At 32.9% G+C, this 23,328-nt stretch overlaps 1 protein-coding gene across 1 annotated transcript in view; it reads left to right on the top strand.

Moving 5' to 3' along the window:
- Positions 1-1,571: 1,571 nt before the first annotated feature.
- The window catches only part of LOC132719152 (remodeling and spacing factor 1-like), a gene marked incomplete at its 5' end in the record, with an annotated part of 34,148 nt that continues 12,391 nt past the window's right edge, over positions 1,572-23,328 (top strand). Inside the window, 11 exon segments of the mRNA XM_060702898.1 lie at positions 1,572-1,666; positions 5,757-5,833; positions 6,973-7,061; positions 9,084-11,524; positions 12,227-12,466; positions 14,924-15,179; positions 15,820-15,876; positions 16,487-16,575; positions 19,534-19,638; positions 20,816-20,895; positions 22,337-22,400. Coding sequence (XP_060558881.1) covers positions 1,572-1,666; positions 5,757-5,833; positions 6,973-7,061; positions 9,084-11,524; positions 12,227-12,466; positions 14,924-15,179; positions 15,820-15,876; positions 16,487-16,575; positions 19,534-19,638; positions 20,816-20,895; positions 22,337-22,400 — 3,593 coding nt within the window.

Genomic DNA, 23,328 nt, shown 5'->3' with positions numbered 1-23,328 from the left:
GGGGGGCATTGATTTATATGGGAAAACACATTTAGTCTTATTGTGTGAAATTACAAAGCCCAGAGCTAAGATTTTTTGGCATGTAGAAAGAAGTTGTATATTTCTACAAGATTTTATATTAATAAATAAATCCTCAAGGTCAAATGGCCCTGTCCCGTATTCACGTGCTTTATGTAGACCATGGTATAGGAAAACATCTTTTTGCAGATAAAAACTATGCCTCTATATTTGGCATATAGCATTGCCTACATGTAGTAGACCTCTATAAAAGTTTTATGAATCATACACTTAGGGTAAAAAGTGCCTTCACCTTTGAGGTCATATAGTATCATAAAGATAATTAAGATAAACATTTTTAGTCCCTTACCAGTTTATGAAATGATAAACAAAAGCACTGCCAAGGTGGGACAATATATACCCGAATGTAAATTTGTCTGAGTAATCAAAATATTCTTTCAATTAGGGAACAGACCCAATCAAGAAACTTATCTGAACAAGATATATCATAATATTGCAAGCAATACAAAAGTCCCCTACCAGTTAAAATACCAGCAACATTCTGAAGGGCTGTTGTCATTCAGTTAAACCATTGTGGAAGACATGCATGAACATTAAATACATTGTATTTTGAGTTCTTAGTTTATCTGCATCATAATAATATGTTAAATTTCCATGCCTTATAAGGAAATTATGTTTATACATGTATCAGATAATCAAAAGATCCAATTTTCTCAGGGTGAATATGTATAACAAATGTTTCAACTTTTCTCTATATTAAGTAAATTTGTTGGAAAAACTCCAAGTTCTTTAAAAGTTATCTCAGAAAACAGTTTTTAGAGAAGGCCAGACAGATGAGATAACTCTTTAAAATAAAGATGCTAGAATTATGAACATCGTCATACATGATGTGAGTGGTGACAAAGAACAATTATCTTAAGTCTAAAGTGGACATGGGATCAAGGTCAAGGTCACTGTTTCTAAAAATATAGAAATGATTTATAACAAGAGTTGGGAATGAGATATTGTAATCAAACTTGGTATATAGCAAGCTTATGTGGAGACCTTGTTTGAGATTGTTTTTATTTCCTTAGATCAAGGTCAATGTCTTTGTTACTAAAAGTAGAAAAATGGTTTATGAATGATAACTAGAGTTAGGAATGAGAACTTATAATAAAATGAGATTTAGTGATAGTTCTAGTCAAAGTTGGATATTGACTCTTAATGACATGGACTGTCAAGGTCAAATATGAAATTTTATGTTAATTCTGTACAAAAAGAATAAAGGCTTTGAAAACCCTTCATTGCAATATGCTTCCTTCAATGTATTTGCCTTTGTAAATGTGAAAAAGAGTGTGGCCCTGAGTCCCTTGGGGTGGCACTTGCTGCCAGGGAAAGTATGGCCATTATATATATATATATTTTAATATCTAAGTAATAGAGAAATGCTCTTCTATGTGCAAGGCCCCTAACAGTTTTGATGGGATTAACTTATTGGCTGAAAACCTGATTTTGTGACCATTCCTGTTGTATGTTTTCAGAACTTGATAGGAATCTCAGTTTGATTGTAACATAATTTAAAGACAAAGTAAATGAGATCCCTGTAGAAGAGATGAGATTTCAACCTGTCGGGAGAGACAAAGATGGCATGGCATACGGGTACCTTCTTGTAAGTCTAATTTTTTGAAAAATGGTTTTTTTTTTCATAACAAGGTGAAAAATTTGAAAAAGGATTTTTACATATAAGTAAAAATGAAAAAAACCCAATCTTATACCTGTTAATTTTTTTGTATGGTGGCCATAAACCATAATTTACACCAAGAAAAATTCAGTTAAAAACAGGTGAGGGAAAAATCGGGCCATAATGGCCCTCTTGTTAACCCTTTTAAATTTTCTCTAGTTAAAGTTTGAAAATCTGTCACAAAATTTCAACTGCCACTCTCAATGTTTTGTTGATGTCATCGCCGTTTTTAAGTTCCCCTCATTTATCTTATTCTTTACTTCTGCTTATTCTTTTTAAGTATTGTACATTAAAAACTACCTGATTAAAAGGAAAATAAGTTGTTTTTCTGGTAAAAAATTTTTTCATGTGTTTGATGAAAAAAAAATTAAAGGGGAGAATTCTGCAAAAATATTAATAAAACCCTCGTATTCCCCAATTGTGTATCCAAATGAAAAAAAAAAAATGTGTAAAATTCGGTTTTTTTAATTTTACAAAAAAAAAGCTGTTGGGAGCATATACCACTTTTAAATGGGGCCAAATTTATTTTTTCTAATTTTTGTATTTAAATGATTAAATGAAAATTGACGCAACCTGAATGAGATTAATTTGCTCTTTTTAGCTTGCTATTCGAAGATATGAGGCTATTTAGTCGCCCCGGGGTCCGCGTTTAGATCTGCGTTGGTTTAAAGTTTTTTGGTAAAGTCAAATATCTCAAATTATAGCTTGAATATATTCAATTGAAACTTACAATACTTATTTATAGTTACAATGTATATTCAGATTGAAAGTGGATTACTCTGCCTACCAATATTTACAAGAATTATGCCCCTTCTTAACTAGAAATTTTGGTTTTAAAGTTTTTGAAAGTCAAAAATATCTCAATATGCTTGAGATAATTCAATTGACACTTACATACTTATTTAAGTAACAATGTACATCAGTTTGCAAAGTTGAATAACTCTGCCTGCAATATTGCAGAATTATTTGCCCCTTGAACTTAGAAATTTGAGTTTAAAGGTTTAAAGGTTCTTCAAAGATATTATTTGAAACTTTAACACATGTACTTAGGGTCATAATTTAAGGTCACATCTTCAAATTCATTACTCTGCCATGTAATTTTGACTGAATTCATTTTGCTCCCTTTTGCTATTAAAAAAATTCTCCTTTTCTTGGTTAAGTTTTTAACAAGAAGGTTTTGGCATATCTCCTGAAATTACAAACTTGAAAACAATCTATGTATATTTGTGGTCATAAATAATATCACCGAAACAGCGATCATATCTGTGCTGATTTTATATCACCTTTTTTACTAAGTCTCTGGTTAATGTTTACATGTAAGTTACATATCTCAATAACTATCAGAGATTTGATATGCATTATGTTCACTTAATTGTATGTCACTGGACCAAGTCCATAACTCTATCTTGCATTGGCTGATTTTTTCTCCCCTTTCAACTTAGAAATTCATGGTAAAGTTTTGCTTGTTAGCTGTTATCTTGGACATTTTATGCATTCATAATAATAAAGCAGTGATTTACTTGATTAAACATCTTAATAACAAGCCTATGTACCTTTTCTGTCAATTTTATGTATTCATAGGTAAGCATTATTATACTCAATAAAACATACTTGTGACAACTTTTTGGAATAGTCGAGCCTTATTGTCCTCCGACAGTTCTTGTTTCACTGTCAAGTTGAATGAGCAATATATTTTAAATGAATTCCTTTTATAATGATGTTTCATCATTACATGTAATTGCTAATGAAAATTGTTTATAATACAATATAAAAACTACCAAAATTACAAAAGACTGCCCACTCTTTTTAGCCTCACCTTGCACAAAAGTGCAGGGGAGCTTTTATGGAGGCCAACCAAATGGCGTCCGATCGTCTGTCGTCGATCCGTCCACATTTTAAATATTCTAAGGGACATCTTCTGTGATACCGCAAGGGCCCAATGTTAATGGAAACTTGGCAGGAATACTCTTTTGTATGGAAGCTCTATCAAGATTGTTCAAATAATTCCATTTCATTAGCAGAACTTTCTGGTTGCCATGGCACCGAAGAAAAATCTTTAAAATATCTTCTTTTTAAAGAAACCGTAAGAGCTAGAGCTTAATATTGCATGAAACATCTTCTATGATGAGTGTCTAGCCAAGTTGTTCAAATAAAAGCCTCTAGGGTCAAATTGGCCCCGCCCAGGGGTCATTGATTTTCCCTATATTGGCATATAGTAAAAACTTAAAAATCTTTTCTTGTTTAAAGAACCCAAAGAGCTAGAAGCTAAGATATTGGCGATGAAAATCTTCTAGTGAGTGTCTACAAGTTTGTATTCAATAAAAGCCCTGTGGTTCAAAATTGGCCCCGTCCCGGTGGGTCATTGTGTTTCCCTATATATGCATTATAGTAAAAAACTTTAAAAAATCTTCTTTTTAAAGAACTGTAAAAGCTAGAGCTTAGATATTTGGGATGAAAAACATTCTTCTAGTGAATGTCTACCAAATTTGTCAAATAAAAGCCCTGGGTGTCAAATGGTCCCGCCCCAGAGGGTCATTGATATTTCCCTATATCATATAGTAAAAACTTAAAAAATCTTCTTTTAAGAACCAAAGAGCTAGAGCTAAAATATTTAGCATGAAAACATCTTCTAATGAGTGTCTACCAAGTTTGTTCAAATAAAAGCCCTGAGGTCCAAAATTGGCCCTGCCCCAGGGGGTCATTAGATTTTCCCTAATATGCATTATAGTTAAAAAACTTTAAAAAAATCTTCTTTTAAAGAACCCAAAAGAGCTAGAGCTAAGATATTTTGACGATGAAATATCTTCTAGTGGAGTGTCTACCAAGTTTGTTCAAATAAAAGACCTGGGGTCAAAATTGCCCCGCCCCGGGGGGTCATTGATTTTCCCTATATACATATGTAAAAACATTTAAAAAATCTTTCTTTTAAAGAACCGTAAGAGCTAGAGCTTAGATATTTGGACATGAAACATCTTCTAGTGAATGATCTACAAGTTTGTTCAAATTAAAAGCCCTGGAGGTCAAAATTGGCCCCGTCCCAGGGGGTCATAGATTTTCCCTATATGCATATATAAAAACTTAAAAACTTCTTTTTAAAAGAACAAAGAGCTAGAGCTAAATATTTAGCATGAAACATCTTCCTAATGAGGTCTACCAAGTTTGTTCAACATTAAAAAGCCCTGGGTCAAAATTGGGCCCCACCCCAGGGGGTCAATTGATTTTCCCTATATGCATATAGTAAAAACTTAAAAAATTTCTTTTAAAGAACTCAAAGAGCTAGAGCTAAGATATTTAGCGATGAAACATGTTCTAATGGGTGTCTACCAAGTATGTTCAAATAAAAGCCCTGGGGTCAAAAACTGAGCCGCCCCGGGGTCATTTGATTTTTTCCTTATATGTATATAGCAAAAACTAAAAATCTTCTTTGAAAAAACCCAAATAGCTTGAGTTTAGATATTATACATGAAACATCTTTAAGTAAATATCTTACAAAGTTTTGTTCCAAATAAAAAAGCCCGGGGGTCAAAAACTGGCCCTGCCCCAGGGGTGTCATTGTTTTTAACTATATGTGTATAGTAAAAACTTAAAAATCTTCTTTTAAAAAACCCAATGAGCTAGAACTTAGATGTTTAGCATGAAACATCTTCTTATGGGTGTCTACCAAGTCTGTTCAAATAAAAGCCCTTGGGTAAAAATTGGCCCGGGGGGGGGGGGGCTATATACAGGTGAGCGACCTCAGGGCCATCATGGCCCTCTTGTTAAGAATTTAGCATTACTCATACATTCTGAACTTTGTATATAGAAATTTCTGTTGTATTATGGATTATAGATTATTTTTTCATAGTAAAATATAAAATCAAACACAGCTATGGCAAAAAGACAAGTTCTATGTATTTTTACCTGTACATTGACCACTTACATTTGAATTGGCATGATGTCAGTCTAAAAGAAGAGAAGCAGACATTATTAATGTAAAGGTAGCATATAAAACACAATCATGTTTTGTTTATAATTACAGGATAAAGAGTTGAACCTTCGTGTTTATAGAGAGCATCAAGATGATGTTGACTCGGAGTCCTGGGAACTTGTCTGCAGGTATATCTCTGCCCTTCACTGTTGTCATTTCAATCATGCTCTTCTATTCAGTACACTGTCTTGAGAGTCACTTCTAGTTTCATTTTGACCACTGTAGCATATTTAATTAATTACCTTACGCTGATTCTGTATTTAAATTCCAAAATAATGTCTTCCAATGTCTAGGGCTTTGAATTTTGAAGTATAAATATTTGAAATGTTTAAAATGTTTGCCATGGAAGTTATTTAGAAATGTGGTGATTCAAAATTTTTAATTAAATAAACATATAGATGATACTGAATGGGTATAGGTTCTATACTGAATGTATTGAATGTCAATGAGTTGAAAAAAATAATTATGCAAGCTTTACATTATTTTATTCAATGAGATCAATAAATTTAGTAAAGAACTTACACAAAGATAATATTTTATTTATCACAAAGCAAATAAAAATAAGAACAGTGAACATGAGAAAATAATCACTTTTTGATTACTGTGCTTATAGTAACATTTATTCAAACTTTACACCATGTTTGCATAATGCAAATGAGGTCACATCAAATACATGCACAGTCATGCAATACCATTTTTATGGAGTCACAAAAGTGGCAAGGTAATGTGATACAATACATTTGTTTCCATCATGTGATCATTGATCATCAATTTCTGTATACATTTGTTTCCATCATGTGATCATTGATCATCAATTTCTTTATACATTTGTTTCCATCATGTGATCATTGATCATCAATTTCTTTATACATTTGTTTCCATCATGTGATCATTGATCATCAATTTCTTTATACATTTGTTTCCATCATGTGATCATTGATAATCAATTTCTTTATACATTTGTTTCCATCATGTGATCATTGATCATCAATTTCTTTATACATTTGTTTCCATCATGTGATCATTGATCATCAATTTCTTTATACATTTGTTTCCATCATGTGATCATTGATCATCAATTTCTTTATACATTTGTTTCCATCATGTGATCATTGATCATCAATTTCTTTATACATTTGTTTCCATCATGTGATCATTGATCATCAATTTCTTTATTTTGGCAGAAAACATTATAAATTAAAGACAAGTGCGCAGGAGATAGTTATGGAATCATGGCAAATAGTTGTTATTTTGTGTGTATTTTTAGAAACAGAGAAGATCTTGCAAAATTGGTAACTGGTCTTGAAACTGGTACAGGCATGAAATTAGATAAACAGGAGTCTTCTGACCAATCAGGTGATGTTGATTATTAATGATTTAGCTCATCTGAGCACAAAAAGTGCTAAGGTAAGCTTCTTTGTGAGCATGATGTCTGTCATTGTCCATGACTCCTATTGAAACCAATGAATTGATATTAACCAAACTACACAAGAATTATCTTCGGGTTGTCCCTTATTAGTGTTTAAGTCACAGAGCCATTAAATTGGTTTTTGAGGTTTTAAAAATGCAAATTTTAAAAATATTCTTGTCTGAAGGTACAATGCCCAAAACTTTGATATGTGGTATATAACAGTTTTTGTGTCTCCACTCATGTTGTGTCACAGGGGCTTGAGCTAGAGTCAAGAAACTTTACAGGAATGTTCATCTGCAAGTGAAGTTGTGCACCTGGGGCTTAGTGTGTGGATTGATCTAGTTGTTGGAGTTATAACCTTTGACTTAATAAAAATAGCTATTTTCAACTTGTGTTGCTTGTAATCCCAAAAGTATTTCTCTTGAGTCATGATAATTTTCAGAAATGTTAATCAGCATGTGAAGTTGTGCACCTAGGGTTTGTCATGTGGATTAATTGAGTTTGTCAGAGTTATTGCCCTTGATTTAGTTTAAATTTGCAATTTTCAAATTGTGTGATGTGTAGCTCAAAAAGTATTTTAACCTGAACTCATGAAACTTTACAGGAATGATGATCAGCATGTGGAGCTGTGCACCTGGGGTTTTGAATGTGAATTAATTCAGTTTTGTGTGGCCTCTATGGAGTAGTGGTGACAAATAAGGATCACTTCTCCGTCGTCTGTCTGTTGTTCTTTTTGTTAATCATGTTTAGTGCTAGAAAATCTTAAGTCAAACAGGTGTTTTTTTAGTGATAATGAATTGCATGTCAACAGCACATAAACTGTGTAGAATTTTCTGACTCTGCTAAATAGACATCAGTGTGAATCTTGAACAATGAAAATTACCAAATCAGTTGCATAATATTTTGAACAAAAACATTGTTTTCTGTTTAAATCAGAAAAGCGGAAAAAAAAGATGTTACTTGTAGAAAGGGGTTGATTATCAACAATAACTGTAGACTAAAATTAGCCACCTGCAAAAAAATACTTTAAAATGTCCAATCCTTCTATATATAATTTGTGAAATTAAAATTTCCGCAGTCCAATATTAATACGAAAGTGTGACAAATCATCACGCGTACATAACTACTTTTGTTTACCAATTAATGTTAATTATTATGTACACATCATATGCCGTGTATATTGATTAGCGGAAAACTTGCAATTGTACTTCCCACTATCAAATGCAAACCACACGTGTCCTCACCAGATATTGGCTTAAACCGCTTTAATGTGGATAATTCATCACGCCTACTGGAGCTGTAGGCGGGGCTAATTGCTCTGTCCATTCAAAATTCTTTTGGCGGCACTTATTGATTGAGAGACAGTAAAGTTTCCATGCATCATAGGAAGTTATCATGGGTTTAAAATGACATGCAAGCCGATTTGATAACAGGTCAAACAAGTGCATTTTAGAATTTTTATGGGTCAAGACCCGAGGTCTCTGGTCAAACAAACACCCTATATATAATATATAGATACTTTTGATGGTCCTTTAATTTTGGGTCAAGAAATGGGACAGTCAGACACAAAAATCAAGGATATGGCTTCTAAAATTGATTTTTATACTTATCCTTATACAGGCATTATTGAGTAATGTGCACTGGATACATTGACAAGGTTTGAGGAGTATCCATCATCATAAGCAGTATTTTTATAATGACATTTTATCTCTAAAAAGATATCCATTTGTTTGACACTACTAAATTGTATGTCTTTGTTTCATAATAAGTGAATACACATGCATGTATATGAAATTGATTCTCACTTTTAATCTGAGGTATGTGATAATAAAACGCTTCAATGAAATGAGTAGTCTCAAAGGCAGGGATATATAATCTAGGAATGTGCTTGATTAACCTCCATTCTTTTAAACTTTTCTTGTTTATCAACATCTTGTAACACAATTTTTTATATTTAATAATTTCAGAACCAGTAAGTGATTTTAATGAAGACTCGAGAGATTCATTTAAACAGAAAACACCACTTGGCCCCTCACCACTTACGATAAAACAGGCAACAGGAGACGGTGAATCTAATGACTTTAAACAACAACTAGTGTTGAAGATAAGCAAATCAGATACCAAGTCACCTAGTAAAATGTTAAAAGATAAATTTGTCAAGGAGAAAGGTTCAGAAATTAAAAGAATTATGTGTAAAATGAAAGAAGAAGGTCTTATTAATTCGGAAAGTGAAGATGAAGATAGAATACAAGATAAGAGTCATAAAAAAGAAGTTGATTGTTTACTGGATAGTAAGGATGTTTGTGAGGAGTCACTAGCAAAGAATGATGGTAATATTATAACTCTTGACAGTTTTATGAAAGGCAAAGTGGATAATATGGATTTTAAGACTGATATAAAGGAAGAAAAACCAGATGACATTGTAAATGGAGAAGAAAATTTAGAAAAGGGTGTAAGTTCAAAAGGAGATGTTGAAAATTCAGAAGTATTAGAAAACAGGTTGCAGGAATTCAAAAGCAAGGAAATAAATGCCACATCTGAGGTGGAAAAAACCCCTGTGAAAATGGATGTTTCAGATAACTCTCCTGGTGAAGGCGAAAGAGGAGATAACAAGGAAAAACATTCTGATAATGTGGATGGTGTTAATTGTAGTGAACATACAGTTTATTTCAAAGAAAAGGAAACAAATTTACAAAATAATATTGAGGAGAATACAAAAACAAAGTCAATATTAGAAAATTCAGAAGTGTTAAAAGAAATGGATCAGGAAAAATCTACCAAAGATTGTACGTCTGAGACAGAAAGAGATGAAATTAATATACCTCAAAAAGACAGTCCCTCTGAAATTGCAATAAAAATCAAATTTGAATCACAAAGTGACATAATTGAAACATCTGAGAGAAGTGAAAGTTCCTTAAATAGAGATATTAGTTATAACATGAATGAACATTCTAATACAACTAATCAAGGAAATAAATTTAAACAAAGTGCTGCTGTACTATCTGAAGACAAAAATGATAAAAGTGAAATGGATGATAAAGAGGAAAACGCTAAGGAGATAGACAAAAGGGTATTGAGTGATGAAACACAAAATAAAGAAGACATAGGAAATGATGGTGCTGTTAATACAAATAAAGTTCCTGCAATATCTGTTTCTTCTCAAGCAAATGAAAAATCAGAAAGTGCAGAGTTGTTATATTCATCTGAAAAATGTTCATCTCAAACAAGTGAACAAAATATTGAGAATGATAATAAAACAGCAAAACAATTATTTATTAATGAAACTGAAGTGAGATCTTCTGATGATTGTACAGAAAATGAATCTCATAAAACAGTTAGTATTGAATCTGCTGATGAAGTGTCCGTTGAAAACAACCTTGAAAACCTTGTGAAAAACATTGACACAGATGAACCAAGGAAAGACACTGAAAGTGATGTTTCTGATAATGTCATTAAGATAAAAGTTAGTGAAGAGGATGTGGAGGAAATGGGTACTGGAAAAGAATGCAAGTCCCATAGCAAGGAATGTAAAAGTTATGTCATAGAAAAAAGTGTGGATGAGAACTCAGTAAAAGAGGATGTTGAAGGTATTGAAGCACCTTCAGACAGTGCTGTTTTGAAAAAAGCAAGGAAAAGAAAGAACAAAGAAATAAATTCAGAATGTTGCAGTAGCTCAACTGATGAAGATGTAGACTTAGAATCTAAACAACCATGTAAACGTCCAGTTAAGGCAGCTGTCCGAAAAAGTCCAGTTAAACAGTTAGATGAAACAGATATCATGAAAGAGACTGGGTTGAATAATGATGGAGAAATTAATGGTTCTTTTAAGTCAGAGAATAAACATGATATAGATTCTGATACAGTGAAAAAAGAAGTAATGAGATCAAAAGAATGTGAATCAAATAATAAACAGGATATAATAACTAATCCAGATGATGTTCCTAAGAAAGCAGAAAAGATAAATGATCAGAAAAATGAAGCAGACATTAAAGCAGAGGAGAAAGCTTTAAACACAAATAACAAATACATGTCTGGTTGTGAAAAAGAAAGAAATGTTGAACAAGAAGTGCATTTGAAAAAAGATAAAAATGAAAGTGAAATTACTGAAAAAGTTGAGCAGATAATTGAATGTAAGAAAAGTGACAATGATGTTGAAGAAAAGGCTGAGGAAGGAGCAGCAGATGTTAGTGAGAAATTTGTTTGTGAATCAAAAGAAAAAGATAATCTGAAGGAAATCAATGAAAACGAGAAAAAAGCTAGTGAATTAGAAGGAAATGCTGATCAAAATACAAGTGAATTAGATGAAAAGAATGATTTTGCCAATGAGGTAGACAGGCAGCCACAGAGAAATGTTAAAGGACTTGTTGCTCATTCCAAAAGAGGCAAATCTAAGGCCCAGAAACGGCAGGTAATTTTGTGTCTTTTTGGAATTTAAACTTTCTTTTTAATTTCTATGCCTTTTGTGCGTAAAAATATTTAGGAGTAATAATTAACTATTGTAAGGTATCCTTATACAGTGGAACCTGTCTAATCTGAACATGTCAGGACCAGAAGAAAAGTTTGGATTAGAAAGGTTTCAGGATTAGAAGTTTTTTTTTTCATATTTGTACATGTGAAGGGCAGAATAGTTTATGGAAAGAAAATGGAAATGCATATGAAATTGCAACAGACACATTTTAGTTTTGACTCTTATAAACTCTTATCATTAATTATAGCATAAAATCAGCTATTTTCCCCTCTTTTGCCTATGTTATAATGGGACCCAAACCATGTGTTAACATAGTCACGCACTCTTGTTAAAGCTCGGTTTTACCTATGCGCAATACATACTGAGCCCAGTAAACAAGCAAAAAAATTGACGGATTTGGCATTTTTGCCAAAGAGTCATGCGGTCTTGTGATATTGAAATTATTGATTTGAGGGCCTCGTAAATGAATGCATGCTGCTCACCGTTATGTGATTGAGGCCCTCGAATAAGTGTTTATAAGAGGCAAAACTAAAATGTGTCTGTTGCAATTTCATATGCATTTCCATAATATTTTCCATATACATGTATATTGGACAATGTGCAACTTTTTAACCCTTAAATTTGGACAACTTTACATTAAAGGCTGAAAATTCAGATGATACGCAACCAGCTGAGCCAGCCTCTAAAAGATCAAAGTTGAGAGGTCGTGTGAGCTCTAGAGGTCGAGGAAAGAGAAGGGGTGTTAACTTTGACTCTTCTTCCTCTGATGATGATCTTCCTCTCAGTCAGGTGGTTGGAAGAGGTAGGGGAAGTAACTCTAGAAGGGGAGGAAGGAAAGCTGTTGGCGGGCAACAAACAAAAGCTACCAAAGAGCAGACTAAAGTATGTTTTTATTATATTTGTGATACACATTTGACATCATTATGTATTTTTTGCTTAATGAAGCCATTGCTGTTGTTAGGTCAATAAAACACAACATGCTCATGGAGAGCTATTGTGATCAGCCTCCGTCATTGTGTGTCATTTTTAGCACAACTTTTTCAATAAAAAAACAAACAAAGACTTTTGCTACAGTCATGATGTCGTTGATGTTGCTGTTGCCATTCACAAAATTTAATGTTGTTCATAATTTTTAATGCCACCGCAGTCATGGAATAAGAAAATCCCTTAAGAAAATATTCATTGTTCAACACATAATGGCAAATTTCTCAATACCTGAAGTAATTTTAATTAATAAACTACATTAAAAGTGCTATTGAAAGCATTTTAACAAAATGAAGCTTCCTTTTGGCCACATTTTTTTTTCATCATAAAAATTGGCATCACGAAAATATGTGACAAATGAAAGTTTGTTTCCTGCAGAAACATTCACAATTCTAGTTGATGTTGATTTTAATTATATTAGATTAAATATGTTATGATTATTTTAGATTGTTTTTCATCCGCTATTTCAAAAGGCATTGTAAAAAAGTTTTTCAAATTTGTAATGGACGGCAAAATTTACCGATGACAAACGCCGATATTGATGTAGACAAAGTTTACTGCTGTTTATTTGACTTGTCCAAAATTGGTTTAATGTAGGTCAATATCTTTAAGTTCTTTAACAAATTTCGTTTTTACTATGAAACAGGTCATAGGTGTTTTTAGCTCCTTCAAATTTTAAGCGGGCACATTAGGATTGATGGTAAGAAAAATTATCTCGGACGGCTTGATCTGATTTTTATTCAGCTAGGACCGACGACCAACAGACTTTCAAACAGACATAATTATTGAATGATCGATTCACACTTACATATTTTCAGTACTCAGCATTCATAATAAAATGGAAAGTTCTATCAACTTTTTTTATATGCCCGAAAAGGGCATATTATGTTATACCCCCTGGCGTCCGTCTGTCTGTCTGTCTGTCCGTCCGTCCGTACGTCCGTCCGTCAGTACGTCCGTCCGTCCGTCCATCCGTCTGTTAGCAATTTGGTTTCCGGAGCATAACTTAAGTTCCATTTGGCCCACAATGTTCAAACTTCATAGGATGATTGTCCATATTAGGTAGAAGACCCCTATTGATTTTGGGGTCAAAAGGTCAAAGGTCAAGGTCACTATGACTTTAAAACTGAAAACAGTTTCCGGAGCATAACTTAAGTTCCATTCGACCCACAATGTTAAAACTTCATAGGATGATTGTCCATATTAGGTAGAAGACCCCTATTGATTTTGGGGTCAAAAGGTCAAAGGTCAAGGTCACTATGACCTTAAAACTGAAAACAGTTTCCGGAGCATAATGTAAGTTCCAATTGACCCACAATGTTCAAACTTCATAGGATGATTGTCTATATTGGATAGAAGACCCCTATTGATTTTGGGGTCACAAGGTCAAAGGTCAAGGTCACTATTACCTTGATACTGGAAACAGTTTCCAGAGCATAACTTAAGTTCCATTTGGCCCACAGTGTTCAAACTTCATAGGATGATTGTCCATATTGGGTAGAAGACCCCTATTGATTTTGGGGTCAAAAGGTCAAGGTCACTATATCCTTAAAACTGAAAACAGTTTCTGGAGCATAACTTAAGTTCCATTTGGCCCACAATATTCAAACTTCATAGGATGAATGTCCATATTGGGCAAAAGACCCCTATTGATTTTGGGGTCACTAGGTCAAAGGTCAAGGTCACAATTACCTTAAAACCAAAAACAGTTTCTGGAGCATAATGTTAGTTCCATTTGGCCCACAATATTCAAACTTCATAGGATGATTATCCATATTGGGTAGAAGACCCCTATTGATTTTGGGGTCACAAGGTCAAAGTCACTTTTACCTTAATACTGAAAACAGTTTCTAGAGCATAAATTAAGTTCCAATTGGCCCAATATTCAAACTTCTTAGGATGATTGTCCATATAAGGTAGAAGACCCCTATTGATTTTGGGGTCACACGGTCAAAGGTTAAGGTCATTATTAATAACTTAAGTATTAATCAACCTTAGTAACAGCTGTAAAATTTTATAGGATGAACAGCGAAATTCCATGTCTTACAAATGCTTCATCCTTACTAAAAAAAAACACTTTCGGGCATATAATGCTCCGCCTAGCGGTGCTCTTGTTTAAAAATATCATTTGAGCGGAGCAATTTTTTGCGGGCGGGCAAGGATGAGGATATGGGACTTTATTTTTTGTTGCCTTAGACACATCATATTTGATAGGTTGATGCATCTGGTAGATGACCCTCATTGATTTTAATTTCAGTAGGTACATGTATACTGCCCATAATGTATACTGCCCTGGGGCATAAGTGTTTCACAAATATCTCTGGGTTTTTTAATATTTGTATGTTTAATTCCCAGAAAAAGAAAGTTGAACAGAAGGATGTGAAGACCAGTAGTTTAGATATGCCTGCAATACCAGCAGATCTAAGTGAAGAGGACACAGGTCGAAGACGCAGCGCACGAGTCCGGAATATGCGTGCACGTAAAAAGTCACCCTCACCAGATTATGTTCCGAGTGACCTTGATGTTTCTGATGATGACTTTCTTGATGATGATTTTGATGATGAATTTATATTGAAATCAAAGAAAAGGAAAAAAAGAGAACCAAAAGAAGGTATTATAATTGATCTTAATGTTTTGAAAGTTGTTCTGTTATCCCCTGTGAAAGACAGAGGGATATAGATTTTGCCTTGTCCATCTGGCTGTTTGTCCCTCGGTCAGTGGATCTTCCTCTCTCCCTGTCCAGCATCTGTCAAGAAATTGTCCATCAAGAAATCGTATGAAGCTGCTTAAGGGCATTTCATTGATTTTCATTGATTAACTACATGTACAGGTGTAGATGAGGTAAAAATCCACCTATAAATTTCTATCTGATTTCAGATGAACAATGTACACAAGATTTTGCAATGTTTCATGTCTGTATTGCAGAATATCCTAAATAAATGCAAAACTTTAGTCGTGCTTACTTCTTGTTTTTCCTGCAGGCTCATATCTTATGGCAAAAATTTGCAGTCAATAGTTCAGTTGCATTGCAGAAAATTTGTTGTTTATGAGTGATTACATCAAACAATATGTCAAACTTTTCAATGAACTTTACATCACAAGCTGATAACAAAGTTTGTAAGAATAAAGCATTATTCAGACAATTTAACACCTAATAGAAGTTCAAATTCTACTATACCATTGAAAGGCAAAGGAGTAATTTTAAAAGTCAGATCTTTCTACAGTTTGTTATTTAACTATTTGTTTTTCAGTTGTAGAAGAAGTTCCAAAAGGTAGAAATGCTCTGCGTCATGAAGCCAAAGCTAACAGTAAGTAATTGCAGATAACAATTACACACCTCAGTTGACATGTTTTATTTTACTTAAGCATCATTCCATTCCACAGTTTTGATTATGTCAGATAAAGGAATCCCTCTATAAAAAGCATAAGGCATTTCTGCTGACCTTATACTATGAAAATTGAGTGGGTCTACAATGCCAGCTGTTGATTTTAACCATCTACCATTTGTTTTCTAAAAACTTGTGACGCTTCACATTAAATATGAAAGGTAATTCTTCTGTACTAAGGTGTGAGATATTCTTTTGTTGTGTGTACAATGCACAGTTTCTTCAGTGTGTGTGGTTATTAATTGATAGGTTCTAAATTGAACCCTTGGATAAATTTGAATGAAAATATTGTCGTCTACTCTTTTTAACATAAGACTACTTAAATATGTGTAAAAATTGGCATCTTTGAGATGTGCCAATTAAATAAAATGCACACTTTACATGTTGATGATAGAAAAGATGTAGCCTCCATTGAACTTTGATATGAGCTGACCTTGATTTTGACCAAGTGACCTACGTCCTTTGATGTATTACTATGAAATTTGGACGATATGCAGAGTTTAAGGTTATAATTCTGGTATAAATATTTCAGAGAAAGGAGGAAAGGTTAAAGAGGAAGAAGAGGAAGAGGAAGGAGAAGCAGCATGTGTTAAATGTCTCAGATCTCATCAACCAGAATGGGTAACATATATATATATACTAATATGATAAAAATCTCATTGAAAAAGTTTGAAAAACATCAGACTAGGAATGACTATTATATACAGACTTTGTATACTAGTTAAGAAATAAAATGGGGGTAATAATTACTTGCCTACACCTATACATTATAATAAATTATGTGGTGCATGCTGACCTGAGTTTGTACTGTTGAATCCTCAATTTTAGCATTTTGTTATTATAAATAAAGGATTCAAATTCAAAGCAGTGAGTTTCCAGTCTAAAGATTTACAATGAAAGGTTTAAGTAAGAAAATAACATTAAAAAATTATAACACATTGTTTTCATTAAAATCATTTGTCTGGTTTATTTTAAGACCAATTCTGTTAAGGTTATTTAAAGTCTTTATATGCCTATTTAAAACAAAGAACAGACCTATCATGGGATCGTCCCTTGCATGCAGGTGGGAGGGTTGCATCAAGGTAGCATTCCTTTTTTATAGGCCCGTTTGAAAAAGGGTTGTATTATAGGAAATCCCCTGGCGGGCTTCATAGAAATATTCACCACTATGAGAAGCTGTGTTTTTTGAAAATAACTTTGCACAAGTGATCACCATTGTGCAGAGTGCAATAATTGGGTTGCTACCCTCAAGGTCAATGTCACACTTAAAGGTCAAGTGTTAAAAGTTCTTCAATCATCTGTCAAGCCTGTGCCTTCTCCACAATGTGCTCATACCGAGAGGAAGAGAGAAGGATTTTTCATGCAGTTTATTGAAATAATATACACATATAAGTCAGACTATCGTATTGATTTTCCCATAGACTTACATCATGTGAACTGGTCCCTAATCCTACCTTAAAATTGAGTTTTCATGCTAAAAAGGTGACTTTTCTATGAGAATGAAATGGCGAACATATAAAAATAATCTTGGTATATAGGGGCAGCCAACCAAATTTTTTCCAAAATGACTAAGAGGATTACCCCCTTTATAGCTCGACTATACAAAGTATATGGAGAGCTGTCCTACTCGCCCCGACGTCAGCGTCTGCATCCAGATTTCAGATTAAAGTTTTGGTGCAGTAAAATATTTTTCACTATAACTTTTTCATTTCTTAAGGTATCAACTTCAAACTTCAAATATATGTTCTTTATCATCAACCACATCTTATGATATATGTTCTTTATCATCAACCACATCTTATGTGACAAGGTTCATAACTCTAGCACCAATATTTTCAGATTTATCTCCCATTGAACTTAGAATTTTCCTTAAAAAATATTATATTTTACTGTTACTTACATGTATTTATTTCTTAAGGGATCAACTTCATACTTCAAATACATGTTTCCTTTACTTCAAAAATGTTATTTTTCACTATGACTTCTTTAGTTGTAATAAAAATACTTATTCCTTATCATCAATTACATCTTATGTGACAATGTTCATAACTCTTGAAGCAATATTATAGAGTAATAAGATTGACAGAACAGTGGCGCCGTGGTGGGGGCACCCGTGTCCTATGGACACATTTCTAGTTGACTATAACTTCTTTAGTTTTAAAGGTATCTACCTCAAACTTTAAATACTTATTCCTTATCATCAACCAGATCTTATGTGACAAGGTTTTTTAACTCTAGAAGCAATATTTTCAGATTTATCTCTCTTTGATTTTAGAATTTTCTTTAAGAAATATTATAACTTCTTTACTTTTTAAAGTATCTACTTCAAATATATATTTCTTATCATTACACACATGTTGTTTGACAAGGTTCATAACTCTAGCCTGATTATTTCCATAATTATTCCCCCTTGAACTTGAATTTATGTTAACAAATGCCAATTTTTAAATCATAATTGTACATAATTGATTTTTCTTTCATAGTTTTGTCTTTCTTACTGCTTCCAGTATTTTTTTAGTCGAGCTTCGCTGTCTCCTATGACAGCTCTTCTTTGCTATGGCAACAAATAGAATATGGCAAATATAACTATATTTGTGGTAAATCAAAAAATACTGAAAATATTTTTTATGAAACTTGAAATATGGATAGATGGCAGTATGCAGATAATGCACATCATTTTAAGTTCAACTCTAGGTAGTATATTGAGAGCTGTCCTACTCACTCAGCATCAGCAATGATTTCAGATTAAAGATTTCATGCAGTAAAATCTTTTTCTCTTTAACTACTTAATTTGTTAAGGTACTTACTTTTATATTTCTTAACATATCTACTTCCAACTTCAAATATATGTTTCTTATGAATGGCCAAGTCCCTTCAGAATGTTGCTTGGGGTTCTAACTGTTTGTATTGCTTGCAACATTTGCTTGTTTATTTAATAATTTGGTTCCTTCTTGAACAAAAGAACACTTATTACAAAATTGGCAATGATAATTAATTCAAATGTGACCTTGACTGTCAAGGTCAAATGTGAAATTTGAATTATTATTTGTTCAAGACAGTTATATAATTTCTGGGATAATTTCTTACTGCAATATTTTCTTTCTTCAATGTGTTTGTCCCAAGAAGTAAGAAAAAGTTAATCCTGGTTTCCACCCGGCAGTGACTTATGTCTTAAATTGCTAAAATTTTCCTGATCTGCTGAACATTAGGTCGCCACCAGAGCTAAAAATGGATAAACCTTTAAACAAAATCTACACCTTAATTTCAGTGAAACTTATAATATAAAAATATAACAGTGTGAAAGTAGCACTGCAAGAGAATCATAACTCCATCTGATTTTCAAAATACCTCCATTTATGTAATTATTTTCAGTGCTAAAAACTGCAAAAATATGTTGAGACATATACAGAGTATTATCATTTTATTTTAATGAATTAATTTGTTGCATGTACAGATCTAGCATTTATCAAGATTCTAAATTTGTGCCTAAAAAAGACAGTTGTGTGCTTCATGTAAAACTTCAGTTAGGCAATGGAAGTTGGTAACACTATAACAGAGTTTTGTATTTTATATTTATAGATATTATTGTGTGATAAATGTGATGCTGGATACCATACAGCATGTTTACGTCCTCCTTTAATGATAATACCAGATGGAGACTGGTTCTGTCCTCCTTGTGAACATGTAAGTATTCCTTTCAGTATTTGTCATGATTAAAGAAAGAATATTTTTAATTTTTAAGCTCACATGAGTTGGCTCAGGGTGAGCCTTTAGGATTATTGAATGTCTGTCGTCCGTCCAGATTTAGTTTGTTAACACTCTAGTGTTTTCATTTTTGCCTCAATTCTCACCAAACTTTGTCAGGATGTTTGATAATAAATTTAGGCCAATGGAAATATGACCTTGATCACAAATTCACTAGATTCAACTGCATTTTTGCAAATTGTATAGAAACAAATAAAAAAAATTTTATGCCTCCGCCATAAAATTGCCGGGCATATAGTGTTACCCTGTTCCGTCATTTTATTCTTCCGTCCTTTTTATGCTTCCCAAGAGGGTGAGCATATAGACGCCGCTTTGTCCGTCTGCTTTTCTTGTGTGGGACATAACTTTGAAACAACAAGAGGTATCAACAGGTAGATAGATCTCATTGAGTAGGTTTGCAGTGCACAAGAACCATCACGCTGCCGTGCCTAATTTTTGAATTATTACCCTTTGTTTATTTTTACACTGTGAACTTTGTCTGGGACATAACTCTAAAAGTGTAAGAGATATCAACATGAAAATTTGTAGGTAGATAGATCTAATTGAGTAGAAGTGCATTGTTAAAGAACCATAACTCTGTCTTACCTATTTTTGGAGTTATTTCCCATTGTTCATTTTGACACTTTGAACTTTGTTCGGGACATTACTCTAAAATTATAAGAGATATTGTCGGATCTTGTCCAGAATATAACTTTTAAACTTTCAATGTTACGGAATTGAAACTTTACATAGTATAAAGAGTATTACAGACAAGTGAGAGGAAGTGCTGTGTTAAAGAAAAAAGAAACTTGCCTCCTTTTATAATGCATAATAGTGTTTATCAAGAGAATAACTTGAAATGTATTGAAAGAATTTAATTAACACATCAAATAATTGTAGAGACCAGAGAGAGGATGTGTGTTTTCCATGAAACATTTGATTTTTTAAATATCTCCCTTTGTAATACATGTACTTAATGATGTAATACATGTACTTAATGATGTAATACATGTACTTAATGATGCTTGTATCCTGCATACCTAGTTTCCGTTTTATGAGGATTCCTTATTTTGCATGTTTTTACTGTATTGTTGCATGTATTTTTCTTTCTTTCCAGACTTCATTAAAAGAAAAGTTAGAGGAAAATCTAAAACAATTGGATCAGGCCATATTGAAAAATGATAGAATGGTCAGAAGGTAAATGCTTGTTCTGTCATGCTTTTTGTCAAAATTGTGTGTTTAATTTGTTGCTTGTTTTCTCTAGTTTTTAGTAATGAATCATAGAATTAACCATTGGGTAGGGCACCCTGTACCAAGGCTGGCATCAAAAATTTTGTTTGGAGCATATCTCTTACATATTTGAAGGAATTATAATGAAACTTCACAGAAATGTTTACCACTTTGAGAAGCTGTGTCGCGCACATGAGCCAGGTCTCTAGGGTCAAAGTCAACACCTTCAGGTCATAGAAAAGACTTGTCTGGATTTAAATTCTACTTGCATATTTGGCACAAATGTTTACTTTTATGAGGCGGAGTGTTGTGTGCAAAATTTAGATCCCTGTGGCCAAGGTCACACATAGGGGTCAAAGTTCAGATAAAAATATAAAAATGTGTATTCGGACTATTTAGTCATCATGTACTGAGGTATTGAAGCACATTATGGTCATTATCATGACTACCGGTGTGAAAGGTGTAATTTAGGTTAATATATGCAAGGTCAAGGTCACAAAAGATGATAAAGTATAGAGATTTTGTCCAGAGCATATCCAATGGTAGGATACTACGTCATTGCGCACCTGCTGAATGCTTCCACTCGGACCATTTATACATAAAATCTGTCAACTCGAAGGTAAAATACAATTTTATTGTAAGCAATGGTAAGAGTCTTGAATAGAAATATCTGAAACCAATCTAATTATGTGTAAACATGACTTGGTTCATGTTCCGGTACGTTGAAAATAATTTTCAAGAAGGTTTTTCAACCTTATTTCTTATATGTTTCGGGAAACATCCGAGTGGGAGCATTCAAAGAAAAACACTTATCCCATTTTCAGGCCTAAACCAGGCAATAAATCTATAAACTTTTTTTACAATGATCTCAAGTACTATAGCAATTCTTTGGTGCGCTACATGATTTTTTGATACTCTTAATATTTCTTATAATAATATTATATTTCACCTTCGAGTCGACGGATTTTCCGCAAAATAATGGTCCAAGTGGTAGCATTTAGCAGGTGCACGATGACGTAGTATCCCACCATTGTTATCTCCTACACATATGAAGGGATTCTAATGAAACTTCATAGAAATGTTCACCACTATGAGAAGCAGTGTTGTGCTTAGATATTGAGTATGAAACATCTTCTTGTGAGTGTCTACCATGTTTGTTCAAATAAAAGCCCTGAGGTCAAAATTGGCAGCACCCTACAGGGTCATTGGATTTACTTTATATGTATGTAGTAAAAACCAAAAAAATTCTTATATTAAAAACCCCAAAGAGCTAGAGCTCTTTAGCATTGAGCATCTTCTAGTGGGTGACTACATAAAAGCCTGAGGTTGATGTGTATAATTACAAAGAACCTAAAAGTTTATTGGTTCTGTGATTTTAATCATTAAAATTTGTAACATTATTTTACAGAAAAGAGCGCCTGGCCTTTGTATCAGTGAGTTTGGATAATGTCTTGAAGGAACCTGAGCCTGGGGTATGTTTCTTGAAAAGATAAACAATAAATTTATGAATCTTTTTATATGCACTTGAAAGATCTAAGAAGTGGATTGGTCTATAAAGGGCACATCATAAGTAATATCGATATTATTGATACAAATATTGATAAAAACAATAGTAATGTATCATTTGGATATTTTTATGAGATATTGCTTTAAAAAGAAATGTTAATATAGTTTGGTATCAAGTTATGTATATGATGAATAATAATATTTTGTTCCAGAACTGTTTATTATCTGCTATACAGTAAAAACTTGTTAATAAGACCACTTAAGGGACCTCGCATATCTGGTCTTAATAGCGGGTTGATCTCATAAATGAGTTTTATGAGACAGAAAAATGGACAGAATTTTTACAGGATTTTCTGCACATTGTATAAGTCTTTTTCTTGACTGTCTTTTTTCTACTGAGAGAATAATATTCTAATAATACACACTTTTACTATTTTTCTATTTTGATGTTACATTGAATCACATTTCTTTGTCTTCAAAAGTGAAATTATCGATTTTTTGTTTTTTTTTGTTTTGTGTTTGTGTGTGTAATAACTTTGTTATTAATGAATGGATTGACTTCATATTATAGGATAAGACCTACTTGTAGATACACTGGAATTGACCTTGGCTCTTTTATGACCTTGACCTTGAAGGTTAAATTATTGAATTTTCACTGATTTTTGCTATTATTGACTGAAATTGGTAATTAATAAATGGATTATTTTCATACTTTGACAACATAACATTTTTAACAAGACCTATTTTAAGGTTGAACCTTGAGCTTTAAATGACTATGACTGACAAAGTCAAATTATTGAATTTTGGTTAGATTGTCATAATTGTGTTATTTAAGTATTGATTTGATTCATAACAAGACTTGATACCAAACAAACATATTGAATAATTTAGATG

The sequence above is a fragment of the Ruditapes philippinarum genome, unplaced genomic scaffold, assembly GCF_026571515.1.
Source record: "Ruditapes philippinarum isolate M1 unplaced genomic scaffold, ASM2657151v2 ctg2385_1_1_1_1, whole genome shotgun sequence".
NCBI classification, from domain to species: Eukaryota; Metazoa; Mollusca; class Bivalvia; order Venerida; family Veneridae; genus Ruditapes; species Ruditapes philippinarum.
The sequence above is the reverse complement of the archived record's forward strand: the minus strand, read 5'-3'. Positions and strand labels throughout refer to the sequence as shown.